The sequence below is a fragment of the Eptesicus fuscus genome, chromosome 3, assembly GCF_027574615.1.
Source record: "Eptesicus fuscus isolate TK198812 chromosome 3, DD_ASM_mEF_20220401, whole genome shotgun sequence".
NCBI lineage: Eukaryota > Metazoa > Chordata > Mammalia > Chiroptera > Vespertilionidae > Eptesicus > Eptesicus fuscus.
The window spans coordinates 82,532,120-82,560,065 of NC_072475.1; the positions used below are offsets into that span (position 1 = coordinate 82,532,120).

The following is a 27,946-nucleotide window of genomic DNA, read 5'->3' on the forward strand; positions in this document are numbered from 1 at the left end:
TAAAAATGGCTTTCTTGATTTTGTACTACATCCACATTTATAAAAGTAATATGATAATGATAAAATTAAAAACATTTTGAAATTATTTGATTTATGGCTTTTTGCTTTCCAATTATTATGAAAGATATAAGTGATTATATAATAATTAATAGTTTAATTATCATTATGTGGCAATGAACAAAACACATTAGCGAATTGTCATGACTTGAAAAACTATGTAAAGTCTAAGTTCAAAACCAAATTAAACTTATGTCAAATAAATAATTGTATGCTGTCTCTTTGTTCTTGATTTCTTCCTGTGAAAACATTTTGTGTAGATAATTTTTTTTAATCCTCACCTGAGGATATTTTTTCCATTGCTTTTCAGAGAGAGTGGAAGGGTGGGGGAGTGGGGGGCGGGAGGAGAGAGAGAGAGAGAGAGAGAGAGAGAGAGAGAGAGAGAGAGAGAGAGAGAGAGAAACATCAAAGTGAGAGAGACACATAGATTGGTTGCTTCCCACATGAGCCCTGACCAGGGACAGGGAGCTCACCTGCAACCCAGGTATGTGCCCTCTTGACTGGAAATTGAACCTGAGACCACTCAGTGCTTGGGCTGATGCTCTAACCACTGTGAACACCAGCCAGGGCAGATAATTTCAAAATAGAGGCCATATTCAAATCAGCACAGATGCAATAATAACTGACTTTAAAAATAAGTTCTTCAGTGTCCTATGCACGGTTGTGTTAACTCATTTGGTCCTCATACCCGCCGCTGTGGTGAGTGGAATTACTAGTTCCGTGTAACAGACAAGATGACCAATGTACTGAGAGTTCACACAACTTGTCCAGGCACACAATGAGCAATTGGCAGAGCTGGGGCTGGAAGCAAGACGATCCGGCTCCAGAGTCTGAGTGCTTGACCATCTTGCTATTCCCCCAAACAGGTCTCCATCAGTAATCTGGAGAACATAAAGTTTTATCCGAAATCTCAGCGCCTCATCTGAAAAACACATCCTGGAAAGGCATTATGGACTGAGCACTGTGTTATTCCCAATATTTTGTCCTTGAGAAGTTCTAGGCTTTAACAACCCCCGCTCCCCGCCCACCCCCTTGGAGTCCTATAGTATTCTACATAAACAGGAACTATGTACCAAGGAAATTTGCTGAAAACCTTTAGAGTTTGCTTCCCTTATCTCCCAACATCAGCTTATGATAACGGCTTTAAATTTCCTTTACCAGTTCACATTTCAATTGTAAAAGGCATATATGAGAACATTTAGGAGTAGCATGTGATATGTTTCTGCACATCCTCTGGGAAAGACATTGGGAAAAGTATTAATGTACCCTGAATATTTTTTAAAATGGATTTTTAGACAAGAGAGGAAGGGAGAGAAAGAAACATCGATTTGTGTATTCATTGGTTGATTCTTGTATGTGCCCTGACTGGGTTTGAACCCACAACCTTGCAGTCTCAGGACATGGCTCTAACCAACTGAGCTACCTGACCAAGGACCACATCCTGAATGTTTTAGGAAAGAGTTCTGAAGCTTTGGGCAAAGAGTAAATGTATCAGATTTTCTAGAAAGAAGTGTTTCAAATGCTCTGCACTACTTCTGGCTTCAAAAGTGTCTATGGTTATAGAAATGATCAAATATTCAGCTTTTATGGTTTTTTGTAACATTCATTAATCAAAAGAAAATTTAAAAATAAAAAACCTCTAAACAGGATATATTGAATACATATTAACTACATAGGTTATGTATGGTAAGACACTTTTATGAAGAAAACATTTGTTAAGTGAGTCATATATCTGATATAAATTAAAATACTAACCACTTTCCTTTTTTTTTCCTTCCATGAAAAATGTTATTTATTTTTTATTTTTTTCTGCAACTCTTATAAGAGGTGTAATTTTTTTTTTGGATGGAAAGTTGATTTATTGGTGGGTGTAAGGTGGGGGCAGCACTGAGACTCTCACGAGTGCAGGGCTCGCCATCTGTCCAGGGGACCACGATTAGGGATGTATTTGACCCCACAGCCATCTGGGATGAGTTGCTTCTTGGCCACCATGTCTTCAAACTCATCTGCATTAAACTTAGTAAAGCCCCACTTCTTCGAGATGTGGATCTTCTGGTGGCCAGGGAACTTGAACTTGGCTCTGCGTAGGGCCTCAGTCACATGCTCCTTGTTCTGCAGCTTGGTGCGGATGGACATGATGACTTGGCCAATGTGGATTCTGGCCACTGTGCCTTGGGGCTTTCCAAAGGCACCCCGCACACCTTTTTGGAGACTAGATTGAGGGCAGCATGAGTTCAGACACGAGTGTCCACCAGAAAGGGCTGTATCCAAGGTCCCTTAAGGCAACCCACACTAGCAACAGGTTGCGTACACTACCAAGGATGCTGCTGTTTGCAGCCATTGCACACCAGGCCCCATGAAGAGGTATCGTTTTTATCTTTTAATCCAATTTTGCTAAATACACCCCTGTAAGACCTCTGTGAACAGAACTATGAGAAGACAACATTGTCCCACAGGGCAACTTCCACTGTGCGTTGTCCTACAAGGTAAAAGAATGAACGCTGAGATGAGACATTTTTGTGACAGGGATGGTCTATCCCCACCTTACTTATGTTCTTAAGTGGCCCAGCAGCTCACCAGGGCATGCACGCTGCCCTGTGGGAATCACTGGGGTTCTCCGAAGAGGAAGAAGCATTTGAGCAGATAGTTCTTGTCATGTTTCCAACTAAAGCCAAAACAATAACACAACTATCCCTGCCAGCAAAAGATTAAACACTGATTCACATGGAGGCTCAGCTCATTCAGCAAGCTGTGTAAAGTTTTTTGGAATATTTCTTTGTGAGAAAAAATTCTTGAGTGATAGTTTCTTTGACTAGGATCAAAATGGGTGGCACAATTCGTAATAACAACGCAAGAGGATCTCTAGGGGATAGATATGTTCTCAACTGAGAATTTAAGCAGTCATATATGTAAAATCCGGGTTGTTAAGATTTAAACTTATTCAAATGATAGTAAGATAAAAGAAGCACTTGTACTAGTAAGAAAGCATAGCTAAGGTCAAAGGCTAACCTATTTAAAGAATCTGAAAATAGAGAGGTAAAAAGAACTAGGAGAAATTGGGAGATTACTCAAAGGCTCTTTTAAGATTTTTCATGTCTTTTTGGCAGAAGAAAAATTCTCTTTGTAAATGTTCAAGACCTTGCTATCAAATGCATCCTGCAGCTCTGTATGTTTTTCTTTTTAATGCACTGCGGGCTTCCATAAAGACGCTGCTGCTCACTATGTCAGTTAAATACAATTTTATATGTAGAACACTGACTTTTTAAGAACCTGAGATGGTTCTCCACTTATAGATTTCAGGGTTCCAGAAACCTGAAATTCTACGCAAACATTTAGAAAGGAGTCATATGATAATAAGACAGAAGAAGCATTTATGTTAGTAAGAAGGCATAGCTAAGGTCAAAGGCCAAACCTGCTTAAAGAATCTGATACCAGAGAAATAAAAGGAACTAGTAAATACTGGGAGATTAATCAAAGGCTCTTTTAAGATTTTGATGTCCTTTTTCTTGGGGAAAGATAGTCTGTGTTATTTTAGGCTAAAAAGCATAATCCATAAGGAATCTGCGTTCATGACCTGTGCTCCAACATCAGGACCATCGGGCCACAGGAATTCTTAAACTCATAAAACCCTGCATTAAAGTTTTTATAAATGGAATGTTATTTGAAGGTTCAAATTATACCTTCAGTTTTGTAGATGTTCCCATCCCGACTTTTCTTATTCCAAATGGTATCTTCACGTTGTCTTAAGTTTTAAATTATTTTCTAACCTTCTGTGTATGTCTCCTCAAGTAAGCCAAAGAAGCAAAGGGTGGTCTACATGCTTTTGGAACTCACTGAGTGCAAAACTGGACGTTACCTGACTAGCCTCTCTTGTGCTGGTTTTGGAAGCTATCCATATATCCCCAAACATGTCCTTAAGGGTCTGTCTAACCTATACTAACAGTGTTGCAAATATTTTAAAGGGATTGCTTATGACTGCAAGACTTAATACACTCATTCACGTCACCTTCCTTTTGCTTCTGTTGGCTAGTGTGTTCTCTTCGTCGTTTTATCAGTGACTCTCTCTTCTCTAGCCTCTCCCGAGTCCTGAATAGAATGATGTTGGTCTTCTGCCCAGTCCTGCCCCAGGTCCCAACCTAGTTTTCTAATCATTGTAGTTCTTCAGGGTTTCCTTCTGAAGTCTGCAGCTGCACAAACTGCAAGAGGGGAGCTCTCTAGGGGAGAACTGGCCAGTGGGCACAGAGGGACCTATTGGGGCTTGAAATCACACAGATGACAAGGAATAAAGAAGCCAGGAGTTAGGAATCCAGATGAAGGCTTTTCTTTTTACCACAATTTACATTTTGAATCATTTATTCAGGATTTTACTTTGCAAATTTAACCCAGTTTTCCTTTTGGTTTAAGTAGGCACACACAGACTCACTCATTCACATACACCTCACTCAGGGTAACGGGCAACATTCTCAACTGCAGAAATGTGTAAAATATACACCTTTCAATTAAAGAAGGTATTTTTTTCTCCCTGAAGATCTCTTACTAAAAAAAAAGTAAACCATTGTTTCTTATATGGTGTGCATATTTATTACAACAATATACTGTTAAAGATAAAATAGGTAAGTTGTCATAAATATTACAAAAAAAACATAAAAAGAATAACCATCCTCAGGAGAACTGTGGTCAACAGAAACTGTCTTGTCAAAAGTGATTAATTTTGAAATGTCAAATTGTGAACCTAAAACAAAGTTACTGACTTTTTTTAGAGTGCCTGAACATATGAAGAAATAAAATGGTTTGCTTCAATTTTTCTGTCCTGCCGTTTGATTGTATTTAAAAGGTATATACTTTTCCACTGATTTCCCTTGACATATTGAGTTCATGCCAATTTTCCTTAACTCATTGTACATTCCTCCAAAGTCTGCCACCTAGTCTTATATATTTCTGTTACTGCTTTTCTGCAGTCCTCTATATGCATCAAAACCTGATAATATCATGTTCACTAGATCCTAGATTCTCAGCAGCTCTAACCCTATTTGTCATTCCTGGCTTATTTCTAACATTTAAACTGTATGTCTTCTGAATAAAAATTTTATTTGCCTTGAGAATAAAGCGTGCAATATTTGCTCTGACTCCATATAGACAGGATTTCACATGAACTATAAAAAGAAGACACTGATAATCATTGTTAATGGACATTGAAGACATTTTCTTATTGGCTCAGCATTGTAAGTCCTTTGCTATAGATATGGTCTAAGATGTATCTGTTAGTGGTTTATAGACAACAGAATTATGAATTTATTTCCTAACATTGCTAGTCAGGGGACAGCAATGAGGATATTAAAATGTCTGGCTTTTGGAGTTCAAGGCTCATCCAAATCTCTTTCCAAAGGGTGAAGAATTAAATAATATTAAACTTCATTATTAATTATGAAATCTCATTTTTGAACCCCATGTGTTCATATTTCTGCTGCTATTTGGTTCAGAGTAAGCAGAGGAGAATCATGGCTTTGCCAAGGTAATAAGAGGGAGGGGAAAAAAAGGTGAAATCAACTATTTATTCCATCTTTGCCATTTACTTTGAACTTAACACATGTCATGCAACGAAAAGAAGCTCAGGTAAAAATGTCAAAAGAGGTGTTATATAGTACATTGCGCTATATTTAAAGCAGAGGCGGGAAGCTGAGATGGGGCTTCCGAAGAACAGTCCTTACATAACTGAGAGCTTTTAAGATTAACCACAAAGGAGATCTTAGGGAGATCTTCAACACTGATTTTCTTTTTTTCAGAATTCATCCATTTCTAAATCCTACATGCTGTCTGTTTTCATTGTTTCCTCTTTCACAGACTTCGCTTATAGTCGACAAAGCTTGTTAGTTTAGGTGTATGTTTCAGTTTGGCCTAGAATCTAATCTACGTATATGAGTTATTTCATTAATAAAAAATATTATTTTTTCCAGTCTCCCACAAGTGACAGAAAAAATGACAGAAAAATTCAAGCTAATTTTGTTGATCCAAATTGTACTCAACCTAGGATAGTATTTTCTAAGTGTCAGATAATAAATACTCTTTTATATTTTATAAATAAGTTTAGTTTTTGAGACAGATAGTAATTTTTGGATCTTATGTAAATTTAAGATATCATATGATGTCAGATACTTATTGTGAAGTGACAGAGAAAACCTAATCAATGAAATTTCCATTATTACTCCATTATTCTCATTGCATAATTTTATTTCTCAATGACTTTATTAGTCTGCTTTCATTTATGTATGGTAAGCATGTGAAACCCTCTATAATATAAAAGATTATGATAGAGGCAGAGTCTGCCGTAAGGTGAGCTACTAGTCTAAGATCTTGTATAGAATGAATAGTCAATGGCATATTAAAATGTTCTATCCCACTTCTAAGAACGGTTAGATTATAGAATTAAATTAAAAAACTAGATATAGCAAAGAGAGCAAGCTTATTTTCATTTAGAGTATATGCCTGATAATATATTTAGAATAGGCACATTCATTCTTTTCAAGGAGTAGAAATTGATTTTAATAGGGCAGCCGCCATCCGAGGCTTGCCTGCGCCTCGGGCCAGCCCTGGGGGGCTGAGGGGACTGGGAACCACCATCTTGTGGCTGTGGGGGCCGCCATCTTTGGGGGTGTGGAGGTCAATTAGGGTATTCCCTCCTTATTGGCTGTGGGTGCCGCCATCTTTGTGAGGATGTAATGGTGAATTAGCATATTCCCTCTTTATTAGATAGGATAATTGCTATTCAACTGTCAGCCAATTATATCCTGGTGTTTTTCTCGATTTGAAACTAAGAATAATAAGCCTTTACCAGATCTTTCTAGTCCCTAGGTATCCGCACTGGGTTAATTCTAGCTCCTTCCCTCCAACCAGGATACCAAAATCCAAGGATGCTGAAGTCCCTTATATAAAATGGGTTGCATTTGCATATAACCTATATAGCATATAAGTTACAGTAGGGTATGCTCACGCATAATTTCATTTGCATGAATTCAGTATAATGCTTGGTGTGTGGCAAATTTTGCTTTTTGGAACTTTCTGGGAATTCTTTTCTCAAATACTTTCCAATTATTGTTTGTTGAGTCCATGGATGCAAAACCGTTGGATAAAGAGAACCGAATATAAACAATGTAAATAATTGACAACTGTTACATAAATATTAATTTTAGGTGTGTTTGCTTTCTGGTCCCATTATTCAATAATTCTATTATTGTAGTTAATGTAAAAATACGTGTAAGTGCTATAAAATATCGCTCCTTGATAGTGCAGTGTGACAGGAATACAAAGAAATGAGTTTATATAAGACATGGATCTCATTTAAATTTGATTAACATAAGTAATGAGAGCTAAATTAGCATCATCACTAGGACAGGTTTTGTGATTCTTTGAAGGACACAGCAGATGTCTTCAGGGACCTTCGAAGTACTGCGACATACAGCCAACTGGTGGAAAGCAAATTAATTACTGCCCAGCGGACATCAACCTTTGGCCAGCTGTTTACAGTGCCATGGTATAGGTCAAGGGAGGAACTCCTTCCTGCCCGCAAACTGACTTCCAGGGCCATCAGTTCAGCTACCTTGTGGCAAAGAAATACTTTAGCTTTTTTTCTTTTTAATATGAAACAATAAAAACCCATGATTATGGCTTCCTTCCTCTTTGCACAAAATTCTAAAGAAAATTCTTGGGAAATAAGCTATAGTTAAATGGAAGAGGATAAAGACTACCTCGGAAACCGCAGCAGTCATTACTGAAAGTGGGAGAGAAATTTACACGGATCCCTGATCAGAGTTACATAAACTAGGAGAAGTGAGTTGAGTTAATTTCAGATTGAGGGAACAGAAACAAGTTTAGATCTATAAACTTTTTATGAAGCAATTTTGTTACACCTGATTTATATTTAAGTCAGGAAAACTGAACTGAGTTTTCTCTCCTATGAAAGCTAGAGGCAAATTTGGCTTAAAGCCTAGAAGAATAGAATGCTGCAGTGTTCTCTTAGATCTCTCTCGGGAAAGTTGTTTCTGTGTATGTGTTACAGAAACCTCGTCTTGCTTCTATTATTCTCAGTGGCTAAACAAGCGTTATTATTACTATTTTTTATCAGTGATGTTGAATAATTCAAGTCACTACCAAACTTTGTCATGTCATTTCAGCCACACATACCTAAATCCACCAAGATTTGTTATCAAGAGTTAAGAATCAAGCCATTAAAATACAGATGATCCATTCATCTCCTAATTCCAATCACTGATATATTAATGATATTTGTGAAAGTTACATTTTTATATTTGCAACAACAACAACAACAGAAAATGTGCAATTGATATCCTTTTTGTTTCTAGGGAGAGAAAAACGTGGCAAACACTCATGAGAATTAAAGTTGCTAATTTTGAATTCACATAATTTTTTGGTTCTTACTCTATCAGTGTGGCATTGATGGCCACGAAGTCTCCAACCATATAAGTAATTATCCAATGATAAAACCAAATGACATCAAAGCTTATTTATAGTTTGTAACTCCTTGCATGTTTTAATTAAGTAGGCAAGTGTAAATAAAAGGCAAAAGAAAAATGTCAATGCAATAATCTTGGGCTTCGTTGGTATAATTTTGCTAAGAAATGTGCATGTTGGGATTTTGTTTCTATTGGATTTCCCAGTCTTTTTAAATGTTCCCAGTATATTGGTGGCTGGGCCAGCTCTCCTGAATGCATTGGTGTCATTTTGTAGCATAATTATTAATTATGATAAAAAGATAAGAATTATGATTTAAAAACTCCAAGAATCAATATCCTAATGCTGTTTTGTTAAGACACATAAAAATATAAAGTAGATTTGCATTCTTCAGGTACAAGGGAGGAAGGCAGCTGGATATTTTACAAAATGATAGAGAACACACAATTTTGATGATAAAAATACCTCGGATAATCCACAAACTGACATATTAAATTTAAAAATTGCATTTTAAAATGTTAGCACTATGCTATTGAGGTGCTCAGCTTACAGATCTTCCTTCCACTTCTTACCATTTTCACAGCATTGGTTATCATAAATGTGATTCCTGCATTTAAACAAAGTCACTTGCATTTCTCTCAACAATGTACTTTAGAAATATTTATTTTTTTATTGTGGATCTATCAACTGTGAGCACAGTCCTACTGCTGTATATGATGGCAGAAAATTTCACCTGAAATACATACCAGCAGGGACCCTGGGGGGCAACGACCCTCCCCCTGCCACTGGATTCGGAGCCTGGATGCTGCTTAGAAACCCTGCCCTCAGGAAGCTGGGGCAAAACGTCTCCATTCCAATGGCCGGGAAGGATCCTTTTAAGAGATAAAAAATTGACATTAATCAAAATCTTCTTTGTGGAAAAGTTGTTGATCATTTAACTGGAATAAAACCTATAATTAACAAACCCATCAAACCTTACAAGGAAGCTATGAAATTAAAAGGAAGGAAATGCATTTTTATTCATAAATTTTTAAAATCAACCTAGTGTTTTAAAAAGAAAACTATTTTAGCTAGTTATAATTAAAGAGCTTTTAGAAGCATCAGAATACTAAAATAAAATTTCTAAACCTACATTTGACCAAGGGGATATAAATGCACATTACTGAATTCTGTCTGCCTGCAGAATTCAGATTACAGATATGTGGAAATAGCCACAATAGTGTCTGAGATCTGTGCCTACTAGAAGGAACAGTGCTTTAATTTCGATGTGTTAGTATCAGTGCTTCAAATAAGAAAAACTTTTGTACGTTGCAGTAAGTACACATGTTTTTGAAAGAGTGGGAAGAAAACCAACATACACCATTCTTAATTTGTTACACTTTTCTATTTGGGACAAGACATGAGAGTTTGCAAAGGTAGAACCACATGCTTTTCCATTTTTAGGAAGGCAATTGTGAAGCAAAAAAACAAAGTAAAGTACTTGGAAATTTGTTCATAAAATTATATAATGAATCATAAGATCAAAGAATGTCAGAGCAAAGAAGGACTTTAGAAATCATCCAGTCAAAAAATTCTCATTTTACAGACCAGCAAACTGAGGCCTACTTGAAAGGGAAAGTGATATCAGGTAGCTGACAGACTCCCAGGACACAAAGTTTCCACTATAGATAAAAAACAAATAAGGAGCCACTTCCTATTTGGGAGATTTCTCACGTCTGAATATGAATTAGAAACCTTGCACTTTGGAATTGTAGTAGGGTTATTATGTTGGTGTTTCAATGACCTTAAAGCCATGAAAATCATTCAGAAGTAAATGTAATATATATGCATTACCAGTGCATGAGCAGCACTGGGAAGATATGGTATATCTAAGTTTAAATCAAAATAATACCCTAAAAGCAAGTTATACTGATTATTGTAAGAAATGCATTTCATTTGGGCCCAGCAGTTTTCATATGTAGACACCTAAGATCTCTCTTCCCACGCTCAGATTTAGCAAGTTCTTTATTTTTTTCTAAATATATTTTTATTGATTTCAGAGAGGAAGGGAGAGGGAGATAGAAACATCAATGATAAGAGAGAATCATTGATCGGCTGCCTCCTGCACGCCCCCTACTGGGGATCAAGCCCGAAATCCAGCCATGTGCCCTTGACCAGAATCAAACCTGGGACCCTTCGGTCCACAGGTTGATGCTCTTTCCACTGAGCCAAACCAGCTAGGGCAAGTTCTTTATTTTTGAAGAGACTTCACTCTGTTTCTTGATACAAATTTTGCACCTAAAATAAATCAAAATTTGAGGCTTTGAATTTTGACCAGGATTATAGGGATCTGGTATACCATACACTATGTATCTTGCTTCTATGGAGACACTTGGTACTAAAGGCTAGCATTTCTTAGATCTTTAGAGATGTTTTTAGGAAAGATCAAAGTTACAAAGAATGTTTTAATGGGGGAGTCTGATGCATTGTACACTGGATTAAAGAAACCATTGAAAGAAAATCACGTACTCTGAGTAAACTGGCTTTGTTGTTGATTTCATGGGGCTTTAGTAAAATTGTCCAGCAGGGCGGAAGTCCCTTAAACAAACCTTAGGAGGTGTGGCAAAGTGGCAAGAGGTAGGCCAGAAGTTGCTCTGGGGTAACTTTCCACTAACAGTGAAACTAATTTCTCCTTTGTTACTAATGGGATATTTATCACTGAGCACAAAGTTAATATGTGTCCAAGTGTAATGCTTCATCACTTTCTGAGAAAATGTTCCTAATGAAGGCGCTTCACTGAGTATCAGGTGGAGATGATCATAGCATATATTTATACAGCATTCTTATTTAAAGTCACAAAAGAAATGGTGATTTTACAACAGGGAAAATAATTACAGGAAATTCAGATTTTATTATGTGCTGTGAAAAGCAAAAATAATCCAATTTTAGCTGATTATGGATTTATTGAAGCCAAGTAATAGGAAGCCTGGTTCAAAATACTAAATCACAAAGAAAAAGAATAACATAATCATGCACAGGAAACCAAAGGGGATATAAATGTAATTATCTTAAAGGAAATTTGAAGAAAAACAAAAGCATGTGGAGCAGTGACTCTAAATAATGTTATTATGCTTCACATTTAGAGATTTTTAATCTGAGTTTTTGCTATTTTTGCCAACATTATTCCAAACTGTTAACTTAGAAAAGATTTCCATTATTTTAACTCCTTGAAAGAAACTAAATACAAATATAATTTTATTTCTATGTTTACATCAATTACTTTTTTTTTTTTTTTTGGTTGAGACAGCCTGTCATATTTAATAGCAACTTTCATTCTCCTAAACTTGCTGCATCAATCAAAATGGCTTCTCTATGTTTCTTTACTATGGGTTTGTGAACGAAAGGAGCCACATGCTAACCTGACAAGCTCAGGGGAGGCCTGCGTGGCAGTCTTGCAAACTCAGAGACCTGAAATAACCACAAAGGATGGTCTGAAAATTAAACATTTAACTACAAACAGGTTATAGTGGGTAGTCATGTCCTAGTCCGATATCTTCCCTGACAAAGATCAACTTAGATCTTTCCTGAGCCCATTTGCCTTTTTGCCTCTAAGATAACATATCTGTGAGATGTCTGGGTAACTTGTAACTTCCTTCTTTTGCTGGAGCCCCTGGGGCACAACCAAATGTGGTGGGCGCCAGGATAGATACTTCAAATTCCTTCATTATCATGTTAATTGTTCCTGTACCCACCTAAGTATGTGTCCATCATTTTGCTTTTTATCCAATCCCAGGGGTTTCCCACCGGTTGACTTTATCCCACCTCCTTAATCCATCACCAATGAGTTTCATGTAGCGACCTATGTCCCTCCTTTGATGGCAATGTATAAATACAGATGTAACCCACCATTTCTTCGGAGCATTATCTCAATTCATTGAGGTTCTGCTTCCCGGCATATGTCAACATTTTGGCTCAAATAAACTCACTAAAATTCTTTACAGGTTTCAATGGTTTTTTTTTGTTAACAGGTTAAAAGGTATTTCATTCATTGTAGCATATCTTCCTTAAGGAATTATCACTTTAAAAAAAAAATCTGAAACAAACAGAAAACTGGTGTACATGAGTATATTTTCAGTTGAGATATCATATTATGTGATAATAATGCCTTATCATTTTTCTCCTTAACGTCAGTCATGTCAACAGAGATTGTATGAAAATACTAAAGGTCTAAGTTTTTACAATTCAATCAGGAAAACTGAAATTATTCTTTGTTATAATTCCCTTATCTCTTATTCCACAAGAAATGAAGTTCATGAACCTTTCAGATTTGATATGAAATTATTTGAGTCTGGCTTGCCCTATTGCTTAAGTTGCTGACTATCTTTGGCTTTTTTCTTAAGTAAGTACATTATAGCTGAAGAATATACAATCCTATATAATAAAACCCTAATATGCAAATCGACTGAACTGTGGAACAACTGGTCACTATGACATGCACTGACCACCAGGGGGCAGATGCTCAACGCAGGAGCTGCCCCCTGCTGGCCAGTGTGCTCCCACAGGGGAAGTACCGCTCAGCCAGAAGTTGGGCTCATGGCTGGCGAGTGCAGTGGCGGTGGCGGGAGCCTCTCCCGCCACCTCCGCTGCAGGTGGGCAGTAAGGAGTGAGGGGTCCCGGACTCGAGAGGGATGTCTGCCAAGGGGTACTGGACTGCAAGAGGGCGCAGGCCAGGCTGAGGGACCCCTCGCCCCCCAGTGCACGAAATCTCGTGCACTGGGCCTCTAGTGTCTAATATCTGTAGCAGGAGAAATATAAATTTTCACGAGTATTTTGTTTTTAGTTACATTCAATAGACTAATTATTTGTTATTACAAATTAGATTTTTATGTGATGAGAATATTCCTTTAGCCATTAAAAGCTTGAAATAGAAGATGTATCAATTAACACATTTTCCTAAATCCCAAATACTTGAGTTTCCAGTTTGCTGGCGATCCTGAGTCAGTGGGGTAAAGAGAGAATGGAATGTAACATTAGCATTTGCATTGTTTCTAATATAGAGCTGCCAGATAAGTGGGCATTCTGAGTTTTTATTTGCTAAGTATGGCAATCCCACTCTCATAACATTTAAAACAGTTACAGATATCAGATGAATAATAGACACTATTAACTAGTGGTGCAAGGTAATTTGATGTAAGTCACTGGATGCATGGGTCAGTGATTTATCTGTCTTTCACTAGCTCAGTGGTTCTCCATGCCCCTTAGGGAACATTGCAAACTGTGAGTGGGGAAAGACATTACTGCTGTTTGGTGGGTAAGGGTCAGGATGGATACTAAAAGTATTGCAAAAAGTGGTATGCTACCTGCACAAGGAAAATTCTCTCTCAAAATGTTAGTAGCATCTCCTGAGAAACATTGTACAAGAGTCAGGGATCTTGGGGGAGAGGAAAAATGGTGGCCGAATAGGCAGACATGTCCAGCACCTCTGTCCCAGAGCAGATAGAAGGAGCAACTAATCAAATAACATTCACCTGGAATTGGCAAAGTAGACACAGCTGGTGAGACAATTCACAGCCGGGAAGGACAGAGGACGCCTGGAGAACAGTAGGATTGGGGATCTGGGCAGGAGAGAGACATGCGACCACCAGACCAAGAGGGTCAGAAGGAAGCTGCACGGCACCAAGTCTGCATCCCTTGGGGACAGGCGTAACATCCGACAGTGGAAAGGAAGTCCACAGGGCTGCTGGTGGTTGGGGAATCTAGATCTAAGTTCACAGCTGCAAGAGGCTGCACCCAGAAAGGCAGCCTGAAGAGCCATGCGGTGTGTGGGGGGGGGTAGGGGGGGAGAGAAGGGAACTCGAAGTCATGTGGTTGTTTTGCCTCTGTTTTGTCATTGCTTTTATTCGATAAACCCAGTTCATAGGAACTTTCAAATACAAACACTCACCAAGGCTGCGGGGGAGGTGATCAGGAATCCAGCACTAAGACATTCCTGACCCTCCAAACCTAAGCAGCCATTTTTCTCCTGAAGAGCCAGCCCCTCCCAGCAGCCTCAAGACAGCAAATACAGCCACACCCAGACTACACCCTGAGCTGTGTAAAGGACACAAAGACTCTGAATAGCCCCAAAGAGCCCTGAGGGACTGGGTTGAAGAGGGGCTGTTCAGTACCAGAAAGCTATATGGCACCACTCCCACCTATAGCCCTGTCAGAAACTGACACTTGAGTGATTAAGATTGACAGCAGGCAGACAGGCAAAGCGGGGAGATTGGTCCCGCCTACTTGCAGCCAAGGCTGTGGAGACAGACAAAAACAGAGGAGTGGTGAATCCGTGAATCGCATGGAACTTCAACAAGGTGCTGACTACCTAACAGGAAACTGAGAAGTGGCAGACAGAACAGAAGAGTGGGGTCTTCAAATCAGCCCCCATGGGGCATTAAAACTTGGCTGAAGTGAACAACACTTCACTTTTTTTATTTTATTTTATTTTTTTTATTTTTATTTTTTTAAAATATATTTTATTGATTTTTTTACAGAGAGGAAGAGAGAGAGGGATAGCAAGTTAGAAACATCGATGAGAGAGAAACATCGATCAGCTGCCTCCTGCACACCCCCCACTGGGGATGTGCCCGCAACCAAGACACATGCCCCCGACCAGAATCGAACCTGGGACCCTTGAGTCCGCAGGCCAAGGCTCTATCCACTGAGCCAAACTGGTTTTGGCCACTTTTTTTATTTTTTATCTTTCATTTTGTTAAAAAAGGATTTTTTTCTTTTATTTTTTTTGTATTTTTTCCTTCATTCTATTTTTATTTTTTATTGTTATTTTATTTTATCTTATTATTTTTTTATATTTTCCACCCTTTTCTTCCTCATTTCTCCCTCTTTCATCCTTTTCTCTCTTCTCCTGTCCCCACTTTAGTTTTTCTCTTTCCTTTCTTTTTACCCCTTCTAAAAATTGATCTTCTTTATCTACTTTATTGACGTGTTATTATTATTGTAGTCTCTGTTGGCTTATTAATATATCGAATTTCCTTTCCCCTGCTCCAAGTTGATGCAGCCTTCTCCTTTCTCTTCCTTAGCTAGTCAATTATTTTTTATGCTTGTGTTTCCTCTCCTCTCTTGCTCTCTTCTTCTCCTAATTGTTTAATTAGTTTCACTCACTAAACTCAAGTCTACCTGCTCTCTCCTCTATTCTCCTTTTCCAACAAAGATAAATGAATAGATAAATTAAAATAAATTTTTTGTTTATTTTTTTTTATTTTATTTTCTTATTCTTATTATTTTATTTTTCTTTTCTTCTTATCCACTCATTCTCTTTCTACGTCTTCTATACTTAACCAGGGTCTTTCCCCTATTCATTCAATTCCTTAACCTTACTTTATATAGCTAAGCCCTGCCTCTGCAGAATCTGTCTCCCTCTATTTCTTGGGCATTTGTTGTTTGCATTTTTTGGTTTATTTACTTGTTTTGTGATGTTTTCTCCCCATATATTTTTTCTTATTTTTCTTTTCTCTCTTACCTTTTTTTCTTTTCTTGATATAATTTTTGCTCTCTTTTCTCTTTCCCCCACCAATTTATCTATCTACCTATCTATGAATTTAACTTGTCCTTTTTTTGTCAGACTGTGTGTTTCCCTCAATTTCTTGTGTTATCTCAGGTTTTCTCTTCTGTCTCTCTCTCTCTCTCTCTTCTAGTTTTGTTACAATAATTTATAGCTTTACACTATTCTCTCTATCTACCTATCTATGAATTTAACTTGTCCTTTTTTTGTCAGACTGTGTGTTTCCCTCAATTTCTTGTGTTATCTCAGGTTTTCTCTTCTGTCTCTCTCTCTCTCTCTCTTCTAGTTTTGTTACAATAATTTATAGCTTTACACTATTCTCTCCTCCACTGAGAGAAGGAAACCACAATCCCATTATGTTTGGTTGAGCCTATGCTTCCTAGTTTTCCATGATAGTGGATCAAGCCTCGACTCTTAACAGTTACATCACTAGCGAGGAAGACTAACAGCAGTAAGAACCCAAAGCAATATATAGATTCAATGCAATCCCTATTAAAATACTGATGGCATATTTCACAGACCTAGAACAAATACTCCAAAAATTTATATGGAACCAAAAAGACCCAGAATAGCTGCAGCAATATTGAGAAAGAGGAAAGTTGGAGGAATACCAGATATCAAGCTGTATTACAAAGCCACTGTACTCAAAACAGCCTGGTACTGGCATAAGAACAAGCATATAGATCAACGGAACAGAACAGAGAACCCAGAAATTGACCCAAGCCACTATGCTCAATTAATATTTGACAAAGGAGGCAACAGCATACATTGGAGCAGGGACAGTCTCTTCAATAAATGGTGTTGGGAAAATTGGACAGGTACATGCAAAAAAAAAAAAAAAAAATGAAACTAGACTATCAACTTACACCATACACAAGAATAGACTCAAAATGGATAAAGGACCTAAATGTAAGACCTGAAACCATAAAAGTCCTAGAAGAAACCATAGGACCCAAAATCTCAGACATCTCTTGTAGCAATATGTTTACTGATACACCTCCTAGGACAATGGAAATTAAGGAGAAAATAAATAAATGAAACTACATCAAAATAAAAAGCTTCTTCACTGCAAAATAAACCATCATCAAAATAACAAGAGACCCCACTACATGGGAGAACATATTTGCCAATGATACATTGGATAAAGGGTTAATATCCAAAACATATAGGGAACTCATAGAACTTAACAAAGGAAGATAAACAATCCAATTAAAAAATGGGCAAAGGACCTAAATAGACACCTCTCCAAAGTGGACATACAGATGGCCAAGAGACATATGAAAAAATGCTCAGTCATTAATCATCTGAGAGATGCAAATCAAAATGACATTGAGAGATCACCTCATACCTGCCAGAATGACTATCATCAACAAATCAACCGACAAGTGTTGGAGAGGTTGTGGAAAACAAAGAACCCTCCTGCACTGCTGGTGGGAATGCAGACTGGTGCAGCCACTGTGGAGAACAGTATGGCGTTTCCTCAAAAAACTGAAAATGGAACTCCCATTTGACCCAGTGATCCCACTTCTAGGAATATATCCCAAGAAACTAGAAACACCAATCAGAAAGGCTATATGCACCTCTATGTTGATAGCAGCACAATTTACAATAGCTAAGATTTGGAAACAGCCTAAGTGTCCATCAGAAGATGAGTGGATAAAAATCTATGGTATCCTCCATAATAAGAGAGGAATATGCTAATTATCCATTGAGCCCTGAGGCGTAACAACCAACTGCATAACGACCGGATCATGGATCTGCAGGAGGGTGGGGCAGCGAACTACAAGCGGGCTGGAGAGCTACAGGAGGGGGCAGGGCAGCAAGCTATGAGGGGTTGGGGGGAGCTCCAGGAGGACGGGGCAGCGAGCTATGAGCAGCAGAGAGCTACCAGCCGCGGTGGGCGGGTGGCCAGCTGAGGCAAGCAGCAGCAAGCTACTCGCGCATGGATTCTTGCGCAGGGCTACTAGTCCTACCTAATAATAGACAAATGTGCAAATTGACCATACCTCCCACATGCCCACAAGCCACGCCCACCATCCAATCAGAGTGAGCATGCAAATTAACCCAAACCAAGATGGCTACAGCCACAGAGAGCAAGGTTTCCTAGGTAACAGAGGAAGCCAAGCTTTCTGCCTGCCCTTGTCAGGCCTAAGCCTCCACTCAAGCTACAAAGTTTCAATTATAGAAGGTAAACAAATTCAAACAAATAGCGGCAGAATGGAGCTTGAGAGAGCAGGCCAGGGTTGCCTGCCGGCAACAGGGGAAGCAAAGCTTTTTGCACACCCTGGCAGGGCCCACCCGCTTAAGGCAACAAAGTTTCAATTATAACCCCAACAGAAATGGCTGCAGGCCTCAGAGGGAGCCCCAGGCTTGGCTCAGCTCCAGGCTACAAAGTTTCAATTGTAGAAGGAAAATAAATTCCAGATACCAGGGCCTCCGCTTGGGTCGCCAGGGGGTGTGGCCAGCCTGCAAACCACCACAGGCCCCTCGCTCAGGCCACCCCACACCCCAAGGGAACCCCCACCTGATCTGGGATGCCCTTCAGGGCAAACCAGCTGGCCCCCACCCCTGTACCAGGCCTCTATCCTATCTAATAAAAGAGTACTATGCAGATTGATCATCACTGCAACACACAATATAGCTGCCCCCATGTGGTCAAAGATCCTGCCCCCATGTGGACATAGGATGGCCACCACAAGATGGCCATCAGGAGAGGGCAGTTGGGAGGCACCCGGCCTGCAAGGGAGGGCAGTTGAGAGGGACCAAGCCTGCAAGGGAGGGCAGTTGGAGGTGATCAACCCTGCAGGAGAGGGCAGTTAGGGGTGACCAGGCCGGCAGAGGAGGGAAGTTGGGAGCAAACAGGCTGGCAGCAGAGGGGTTAGGGGGTGATCAGGCTGGCAGGCAGAAGTGGTTAGGGGCAATCAGGAAGGCAGGCAGGCAAGCAGTTGGAAGCCAGCAGTCCTGGATTGTGAGAGGGATGTCTGCCCGTTTAGGCCCGATCGGGCCCTAAACGGGCAGTCGGACATCCCTTGAGGGGTCCCATATTGGAGAGAGTACAGGCTGGGCTGAGGGACAACCCCCCTCCTGTGCACGAATTTTGTGCACTGGGCCTCTAGTATTTACATAATGGAATACTATGCAGCAATAAAAAAAGAAAGAATTCTTACCATTTGCAACAGCATGGATGGAACTAGAAACTATTATGCAGAGTAAAATAAGCCAGTCAGAGAAAGATAAGTATCACATGATCTCACTCATATGTGGAATCTAAGGAATCAAATAAATTGATGATCATAAATAGACCTAGAGTCATAGAAGCATGAACTGACTATTGAACCTCAAAAAGAAGACAGTGGAGGGTGTGTGGGAAGAGATCAACCAATGAACTTGTATGCATATATGAATAACCTGTGGACACAGACAATGAGGTGGTGAGGGCCTGGGGGGTTTGGAGAGGGTAACGGGAGGAAAAAGGGACATATGTAATACTTTCAACAATAAAGATTTATTAAAAAAAAAAAAAAAGAAGAGCCATTTTCATGTAAGGCATTGGGAAGGTGCAACTTTTACTCCATGGAGACCTCCATTTTGGGTCTTGTTACATAATAACATGGAGTCTAGGAAAACTAAGCTGCTCTGTCATGATGTATGAGGTGGGCCAACTGGAAGCCTAACATGGTCTCTTCTAACTTGGTCAGAGGTGTGCAGAGTGGGGTTTCAGTAAATGCAAGTTGACTAAGTGAGTAAATACATGAATGAAAGTGACAAATGGTTCCTTAAGCAAATATCTTGCTAGAATCTACGGAAGTACTCTGCCTGTTCAAATGTTTCCCAGACCATAGCCACTTTCTAATGACTAGAAGGCAGCTAATTTTCTATTAGGCTTAGAATGTGAACTATTGTACTCATGAGTAATTCATTTATCCTTTTATCCATCCATTGATTTACTCATTTACTCAGTAAATATTTATTGAGACACCTATTTTTTTTTTTTTTTTTACTTAGTACCATGATCCACATTTCTAGTACAAAAATAGGAAGTAAAATTTTTTTTAATGTGACACTTTTATTTTCAGGAAATGATTCTAACTGAGCTAAGCCAAAAATGCAATTACAGAATTTTATTCATTTCCTAAATTCTTATAAATCAAAATATGCCTACAATTAAGTTAGTATTTTCCTCTGTAGCTACCTGCACAGCTAATTGCAAGGCATATTCTTCAGCACCAAATACAATTAAAGTTCATGGGACCATTACTGTTTTGTTTTTGATTTATTTTAATCCTTCAGGTCACTGCAATATTAACTTTATAGATTTCTTATCCTGTTGTTGTTCAGGAGGTCATAATAAAAGTATTGAAGTAAAACGGGCAGTTTCATGGCTAAATTTTTATGAGCTATTTCTTCAGTGCTAAAAAGAAATTTTCAGCTTTCCCAGAGTTATTTTTTTTGTTTTTTTTCTCCCTCTCCAGAGTTATTTTTAAAATTGCATAATAAAATTGTGATTGCTATAAATTATTTTTAAAACTAGAGCATTAACAAAAAGAATTAAAATCTTTTGAAACTGAATTAGAATAAAACATTTGTCCCTCAGTGGTTAGAGTATCAGCTGGTGCATGGGAGAGTCTCAAGTTTGATTCCTGGTCAAAAGCTGGTACCTGGGTTGCAGGTTTGATCCCCAGCCTTGGTCGGGGCATGTGCGGGAGGCAACCAATCAACGTGTCTCTCTCACATCTCTCTCTGTCTCTCTGTCTCTGTCTCTGTCTCTCTCTCTCTTTCTCTCTCTCCCCTCCACTCTATCTAAAATAAAAAAATCAATGAAAAAAATATCCTCAGGTGAGGATTAACAACAACAACAAACAAAAAGAATAAAACATTTATTGAATAATATATTTTAATTTGTATTTATAATAGAGGTTCTTTGACATTTGAAAGGCAAACCTTTTAAATAGCTGAGTTTTCTCACCTGTAAAATGATGAACGTGGACTAGAACTCTCCTAAAATTCCTTTAAGCTCTAGAAGTTTTTAGTGTAATTTTTATTTCATTGGCTACTTTGAATTGAACCCCTATTTCCCCCAAATGTGGGTTATACACAGTGGTATTACCTATCTTTAGATTCAGTGAGACTTGGAATCTTCATTACCAAAAAAAGTGTTCTAAATAAATTGGCAATTTGCTAATACTCCCATCAGGTTTACTAGTGAAAATGCCGAGGCTTGAGGCTAGGCTAAACTTTGAATTCTGACTCTACCATTCACTAGTTATTTACCTGCTCTGATACTCAATTTTTTTTCAATAGAAAGATAGAGCTAATAATATACATATCACATATTATTGTGGATCATATAGGAAGTGTCTATTAGTGGCTGACAGTAGTGTTCAATAAATGAGGAATAAATATTTCTCCTTCTTCCGCATCTTAATTTCCTAAAGCTGACCTACCATTTCATGTCTCCAAGACTCCATGATATTTCTCCTGCCTGGTCTCTGGCCTCTGTCTAAACATGACCAACATCCCTGGGAGAATTTGATATTCCCTCCTCTGTGCTCCCGTGTAATTTTAGCTGCTATAATAAAGGCGGAACACTCTCATAGGTATAGTGTTTATTTGTTTATAACTTTGTGATACCAAACTCAAAAACCTTTAGGGGCCCATCAGGTGCAATAAATAAGTTTATTTGTCATCAGGTTGGTGACAAAGGCATTAGGTCAAACTGAAAGGTAAACATTCTGACTAAACAAGGACAATGAATTCAAATGTTTTAAAATAAAACACCTCTTAGTGGACTTCAGCCTGTGGGCTGCCAGCTGGTGAGTTAAGGCTTACATGTGTGTCTTCTCCCCTAGGTTGTGGTCTAGTAAGAACAGAGATGAGCGACACACATCTTGTTCTCGTCTATACAGCCATCCCGGAGCTCAATGTAATATTTATTGAGTTGAATTAAGATGATCTTCATATGAATAGTTCAAAGGCAGTTTGACTTTAGACTGAGTTTTCTCAATGTTAGAACTTTTAAAACCATGTATAATCTAATAACATAAATACCCTATCCTCAAAACTGTATAATGACTACCGTTCAATTTATGACTTTCCACTTTAAATGCTTATAAAGAGCCAATTCAGTAACCAGGAACAGACAAAAATTCTAAAATTTCTGAATTTCTAGAGTTCTTTTATCTAAGAAGTGGTGAAGGGGTGAAAGAAACTTGAAAAGCATGTCTCCCCAACTAAGCCACCACACAGGACCTTGGTCAGTGGATTCCTACCCAGCCTTTACTTTAAAAAATATATATATATTTTATTGATTTTTTACGGAGAGGAAGGGAGAGGGAGAGAGAGTTAGAAACATCGATGAGAGAGAAACATCAATCAGCTGCCTCCTGCACACCCCCTACTGGGGATGTGCCCGTAACCAAGGTACATGCCCTTGACTGGAGTCGAACCTGGGACCCTTGAGTCTGCAGGCCGACGCTCTATCCACTGAGCCCAACCAGTTAGGGCCAGCCTTTACTTTCTGAGGTCAGACTTTTAAGCTCTATGCTCCCTCCGGAAAAAATGCTTTTACACCTCAGGTGCCAAGGAGTCAGCTAAGGAGCTGTTAAGCAGCATTTATCAATGTACTTGTGGCTCGATCTGTTCAGCATCACAGCCAAAGTGTGCTGTGTAGTTAATATTTATGAACTATGGGTTTATCTGTCACATTATTAAAGGGAGGATTGTTTCTTCAGCTCACTTGATAAAGAGGTCACGAGGCAGTCGGTCTGTTCTTTGTGGTTTTCCAAGGCTGCCCATGGACCAGCTCGGGCATGTGTTGTTAGCACGACTCCTGCTGTCAGGTACATCACCTTGCTGCTGTCTCACACACAAATTATGAAAGGGAGTGTTCTGGATTGAGTTTCATTTCCGGATATTGATAACAGCCTTGGCAGTGCTAGCTACAAACAAATGTGTTAATGCATACCAAGCATTTCTCATTTAAGGCTAAGATATTTAAACTGCTTTCCAAGTTCTGTTAGCTTTTTTCAGGTCAGAAAAAGGTACTCACTTGGCATCTATACGATGTAGATTAGATGGCAGGATAATTTAGTTTGGTGATTACCATTTTGAAATTTGATTGGTCTTGAAAGTAAGTTGGGAGCACAAATTATGAATCCTTTCTGTTCAGATCACGTCACTCCTCAGTGGATAGAGCCGGTGTTGCTCAGTGGATAGAGCACTGGCCCACATACCAAAGGGTCTCTTTTGATTCCAGGTCAAGGGCAGGTACCTGGGTTGAGGTTTGATCCTTAGCCCCTGTAGGGGTGAGTATGGGAGGCAACCAATCGATGCATCTCTCTCACATTGATGTCTCTCTCTCTCTCTCTCTCTCTCTCTCTCTCTCTCTCTCCCTCCCTCTCTTCACTTTCTCTGAAAATCAATGGAAAAAATATCCTCAGGTGAGGAATTAACAAAAAAAAAAAAATTTTTTTTTTTTCAAAATGTCCCTACTCAGTAGGGCCTACTGTTAAGTACAAACCCAAGATATAAGAATGATTTCAAAATTTTCTTTTACTTCAAACATAATAGAATATTCATTGTTATTTGAATGTGTTACTCCTTTTCAGACAAAAGTGAGAATGCCTCATCTGGGCCTGACCCATTCTAAATTCCCTGCTCCAGAGCCGCCTGGTCTAAGAGGTTTCCATTTTGCCATGACTGAATTGGTCTTGCCCTCACTTCCTCAGGGAGCAGCAGGGCTGCCATCAGAAGTCACAGGTGCTGGAGTCAGAGGGATCCAATTTAAAAACTTTGCTAAGCTGCCGTTTTCCAAGTGACCGTGTGCAAGTCCCTTCACCTCCCTGAGCCTCAGATCCCATTTTGGTAGCACGTGGAAATAGACTGTTATGAAGATAATGATGCAAGATCGTGTTTATAAAATGCCTGGCAAAGTAGTCACTACCCACTTACTTGGCTCCTCCTCCTCCTCCCTTTATAACACATTTTTCTTGTAGTATAATTCTGTTCATGGCATGTCTTACAGTCAGTTCCTGGAAGAGTTTCTCATTTTCGTATTTCCAATAGAACTTGGCATGGCATGTTGCATATAGGGGTCAAATGTGAAGGTAACTTTTAAAAAAGAACCATAAAGCACACCTATGTCTTCCTTCCTCATGACAATGCTATTCATGGTTCTGATAGCAACTTAGGAGGTGAAATGACAACATTCGTGCAACCGGTTTAGCAAGTTAGTCAAAATATCATTCGAGTCATGATATTGAAGCATATAATGCCACTCTTACTAGCTCACGCTCCTTAACAGACAGAAAGATGGACACTAACAGCCAGACACCGAAACTCCACACATATCCTCTCCTTCATTTTTTTTCAGTTTTGCATACGTGCCCTCTCATTTACATATTTAAGAAGATCTTGAGGGCAGAGCGATCTGAACTATTTAAGCCCAAGAGAAAAGGGAGGCCCAGAAACAGAGATGGCATTCTGTGAGGGGAGACACTAACTCAGCGTCCATTCTCTGTGGGCTCGCTCTCCTAGATAGGAGCCAGCAAATCCCACTATGGCCTAAAGCAGCGCCTGCCACCTGGTGTGCAGCAAGAACTGTTAAAACATGCCATCCCTGACTATTTGGTCAGGACCCTGACCGCTTTTCCCTGAGATTGTCAAATAAAAAAATAACAGCCAACACAACAATACCCGTCTGATGTGAATGAATCAAAATTATACCTGTTTTTTTTGTCAGATCAGCAAAAATACTAGTATATATATTTTGGTGTGCTGCAGAATTTTGGTAATATATTATGTGTGCCATGAGATGAAAAAGGTTGAAAATCGCTGGCCTAAACCAAACCAATAACAGTGTGCTGGGCTCTATTTTCAAGTAAAATCATAAGTGTGTAATAGGCTTGGAAAGAGTCAGGCATTATCCAGTTGACTGTTACTTTTAACTTCTTATTGAAGCTATCACTTTCTTTTTAAAGCTTGATATCTTTTAGGTTTATATTAATTTAACTTTCTGGTGTGACCTGAAGGAACACTCATTCCTGATAATAAGGGAGAAAATGAGAACGGACTCAAAGAAGCCTGATTTTATTGCTCTTGAGCCACATGAACTGGACGTCAAGAATGTGTGAAATAGTATCTCCAATGAGGGTCTTCCAGCCCCTGCCACGTCACCATTCTCATGCCTGTTCACTATTAGGCTGCTTGCAGGCCATTAGACGGAGTTCAAAATGAGGACCCGAGTGCCGCCTGTTCCATGGAAACTGTGGAAGGAAACTCATGGATTTTACAAAGAGGAAAAGAGAGCCAGCAGGTGTTAGTCCCTGTTGAAAACACGATTAATGTATTCTTCAGAGCTAGTTCCAAGACAATTTCAGGCTCTTGTCCTGTTAGATTACTGGTTCACTTAGCATGCATGCTTTTATTACATTTTAAATATTGGCTTGGATGTAAATTTGGGTAGTTTGCTAAAAATGTTCTGCTAGTGGCGGTGAATGATTACAGCTTCTTGGATACAGTGACAGTGTGAGAGGAACGGCAGCTCCTGACATGACATATGCGGAGAGGAAAACATTTGGAAGCAGTGTGAATGCATTTTATTTCTGTGTGGGCTCTTTGGGCACCCAGCCACGTTCAAAGCATTATTTAACAAATGAGTGCACCACAGGAAAGTATTTTATGCTCTGGATGTTAGTTTTCAGAAGAGGAACCAATAAATGTCTGGAGTTAATATCTATGAGAAGAACAGAGTTGCATTAAAATTAAAAGAACATTTCTATTTGCTAGTGAAAAATAACTTACATTCAATTTTATTGCTATCACACACTCATTTTGTGTAGATGTTTAATAGAAAGATGCTTGTTTATTGATATATATATATATATATATATATATATATATATATATGAATAGTTTATTGATTTTTAGAGAGAGTGGAAGGGAGAGGAAGAGAGAAGGGCAAACATTGATGTGAGAGCAGAACACTGATCAGCTGCCTTCTGCACGCCCCATACTGGGGATGAGCTCACAACCCAAGCACATGCCGTGATTGGGAATTGAACTGGCAACTGGATGACACCCAACCAACCGAGCCACACCGGCTAGGGTTGTTTATTGACATTTTTAAGGAGCCAAATAATTTTACTATATGGTGGTGAATTTATCACCAAATTTTTACAATTTCAGGATTTAGGGAGCAATAGTACACTTTTGCTTATATTTGACTTAAACCCCCCCCCCCCCCCAAACAAAGTAGTTCTCTTTTTTCTCCTATAAATACTGGCATGTGTTCTCTTAAATGGAGCAGATCATTGTGCAGTCTTACTGTCTGAGGGTAAGTATCGTGTCATGTGAATCACTCTTTAGCATCCATGAGGTTGAGCCAGTGGAGAACGCAAGTGATGAAACTACTCCCTGGAAGAAAGTTGTTCACCCGGTGGGGCGGGTGTAGTGTGCTGGAGAGGTAATTTCCTAAACGGCACCCCGGTGCCCCAGGAAGCTTAATTCACTCCGGCTGAATGAGCAGCTGGATCAAACTCAGTCACCGAGAGCGACCCATTCTTACTCAAAGGCATGCAGAGCTCAAATGGGGTGCTCTTTAATTGGGTGCATATAACCCCGAGGTAACCTGGGTACAGGGGGGGGGGAAGTATCAGTGAGCGTGGCCTGATTGAAAAGCCCCACTTAAACTTGCTTTTCAAATCACATTTTCACAGCACCGAATGGCAGGGACCTATGGAGATGAAGTGCTTTCAGGAAAGGAAAAAGCAAGTCACAATATCCTTTCTTAACTGTAATCACAAACTCTGAGTTTGGAGAGTCCCAGGAAGTTTGTGTTCAAGCATAAATGTAGCCATTATCTAGCAAACTATATTTATAGAAAAGAAGTACTGGCAAAGATAAATACTGGATAGTGGAATAGCTTGTTAAATAAACAATGAAGAGGAGACAGATTTTTTTTTTTTTTGGTAAATGATATACATAGATCAAAGAAAAGTAGTGCATAAAGATACATTTTTGTTGATGTGTATATGTGTGAGTGTGTTTATGAAGTATTGATTTACCAAACTTATAGCACAATTTCATACAATCTATAATAATGAAAGCATAATATGCTAATTAGACCGGTTGTCCTTCTGGACGACCTTCTGGACAAAGCTGGGGCTGCGAGGGAAGCCCGGGTCCCGGGTGCCAGAGGGAAGCCAGTGCCGGCAGCCGGGGGAAGGAAGGCCTACTCTTGCATGAATTTTGTGCATCAGGCCTCTAGTAAATGTATAAGTGTATAAGGCTTTTTCAAACATTCAGTCTTGAATGAAACAAAAACATTATTTACCTGAGATTTTTTAATTTAACTTATAGTGTGTATTTTATGAAAAAAACTTAAGCATAATCTCCATTATATGAAATTACCCCATCTGAAACAACTTTAAAGATTAACATGCTTATAGCACATGCTGGGTAACCCACAAAAGGAGCAACCTCTTTTTATACTTGATGACATAGAAAGGTCTTATATCTCTAGTCATGATCTGACCTCATGGTGGCAGAGACTGGCAGTGGCCCATAATATCTGTTGCCTTCTTCCGAATTTCAGAAGCCCTGACTTTGAGTGGGCACATGCTGGCCAGAATGAAGACCATATTCTTCCAGTTTCCTTACGTATCCAGATGAAGCCATGTGATTAAGTTCTGACCAATGAGTGTAAAGAAGAAATGTCCCTATGTTTGACCATGTTTACCTTTTCCTTCTGCAGCATGGAGCTCAAGCTACCATCCTGGGCAGTGTGCTGAAGACAGCCACTCAAGGAAGCAGCCTGGGGCTTTGAGAACCATAGAACAATCCTACCAGCCATAGATTGTGGAGAAATAATTTTTATACCTTTAA

The 27,946-nt window shown here is 39.1% G+C and overlaps 1 protein-coding gene and 1 non-coding gene across 2 annotated transcripts in view; both read right to left on the minus strand.

Annotated features, from left to right (window-relative positions):
• Nucleotides 1–27,946, minus strand: part of EPHA6 (EPH receptor A6) — a 1,030,425-nt gene that overhangs the window by 194,308 nt on the left and 808,171 nt on the right. Inside the window, exon 12 of the mRNA XM_054714059.1 lies at nucleotides 9,270–9,395. Within this exon, the coding sequence (XP_054570034.1) occupies nucleotides 9,270–9,395 (126 nt within the window). The remainder of the gene's footprint in view (nucleotides 1–9,269; nucleotides 9,396–27,946) is intronic.
• LOC114228398 (small nucleolar RNA SNORA70) lies at nucleotides 2,317–2,446 on the minus strand. The gene has a single exon (XR_003614538.2). It is a non-coding gene; the product is annotated as a small nucleolar RNA SNORA70 (small nucleolar RNA).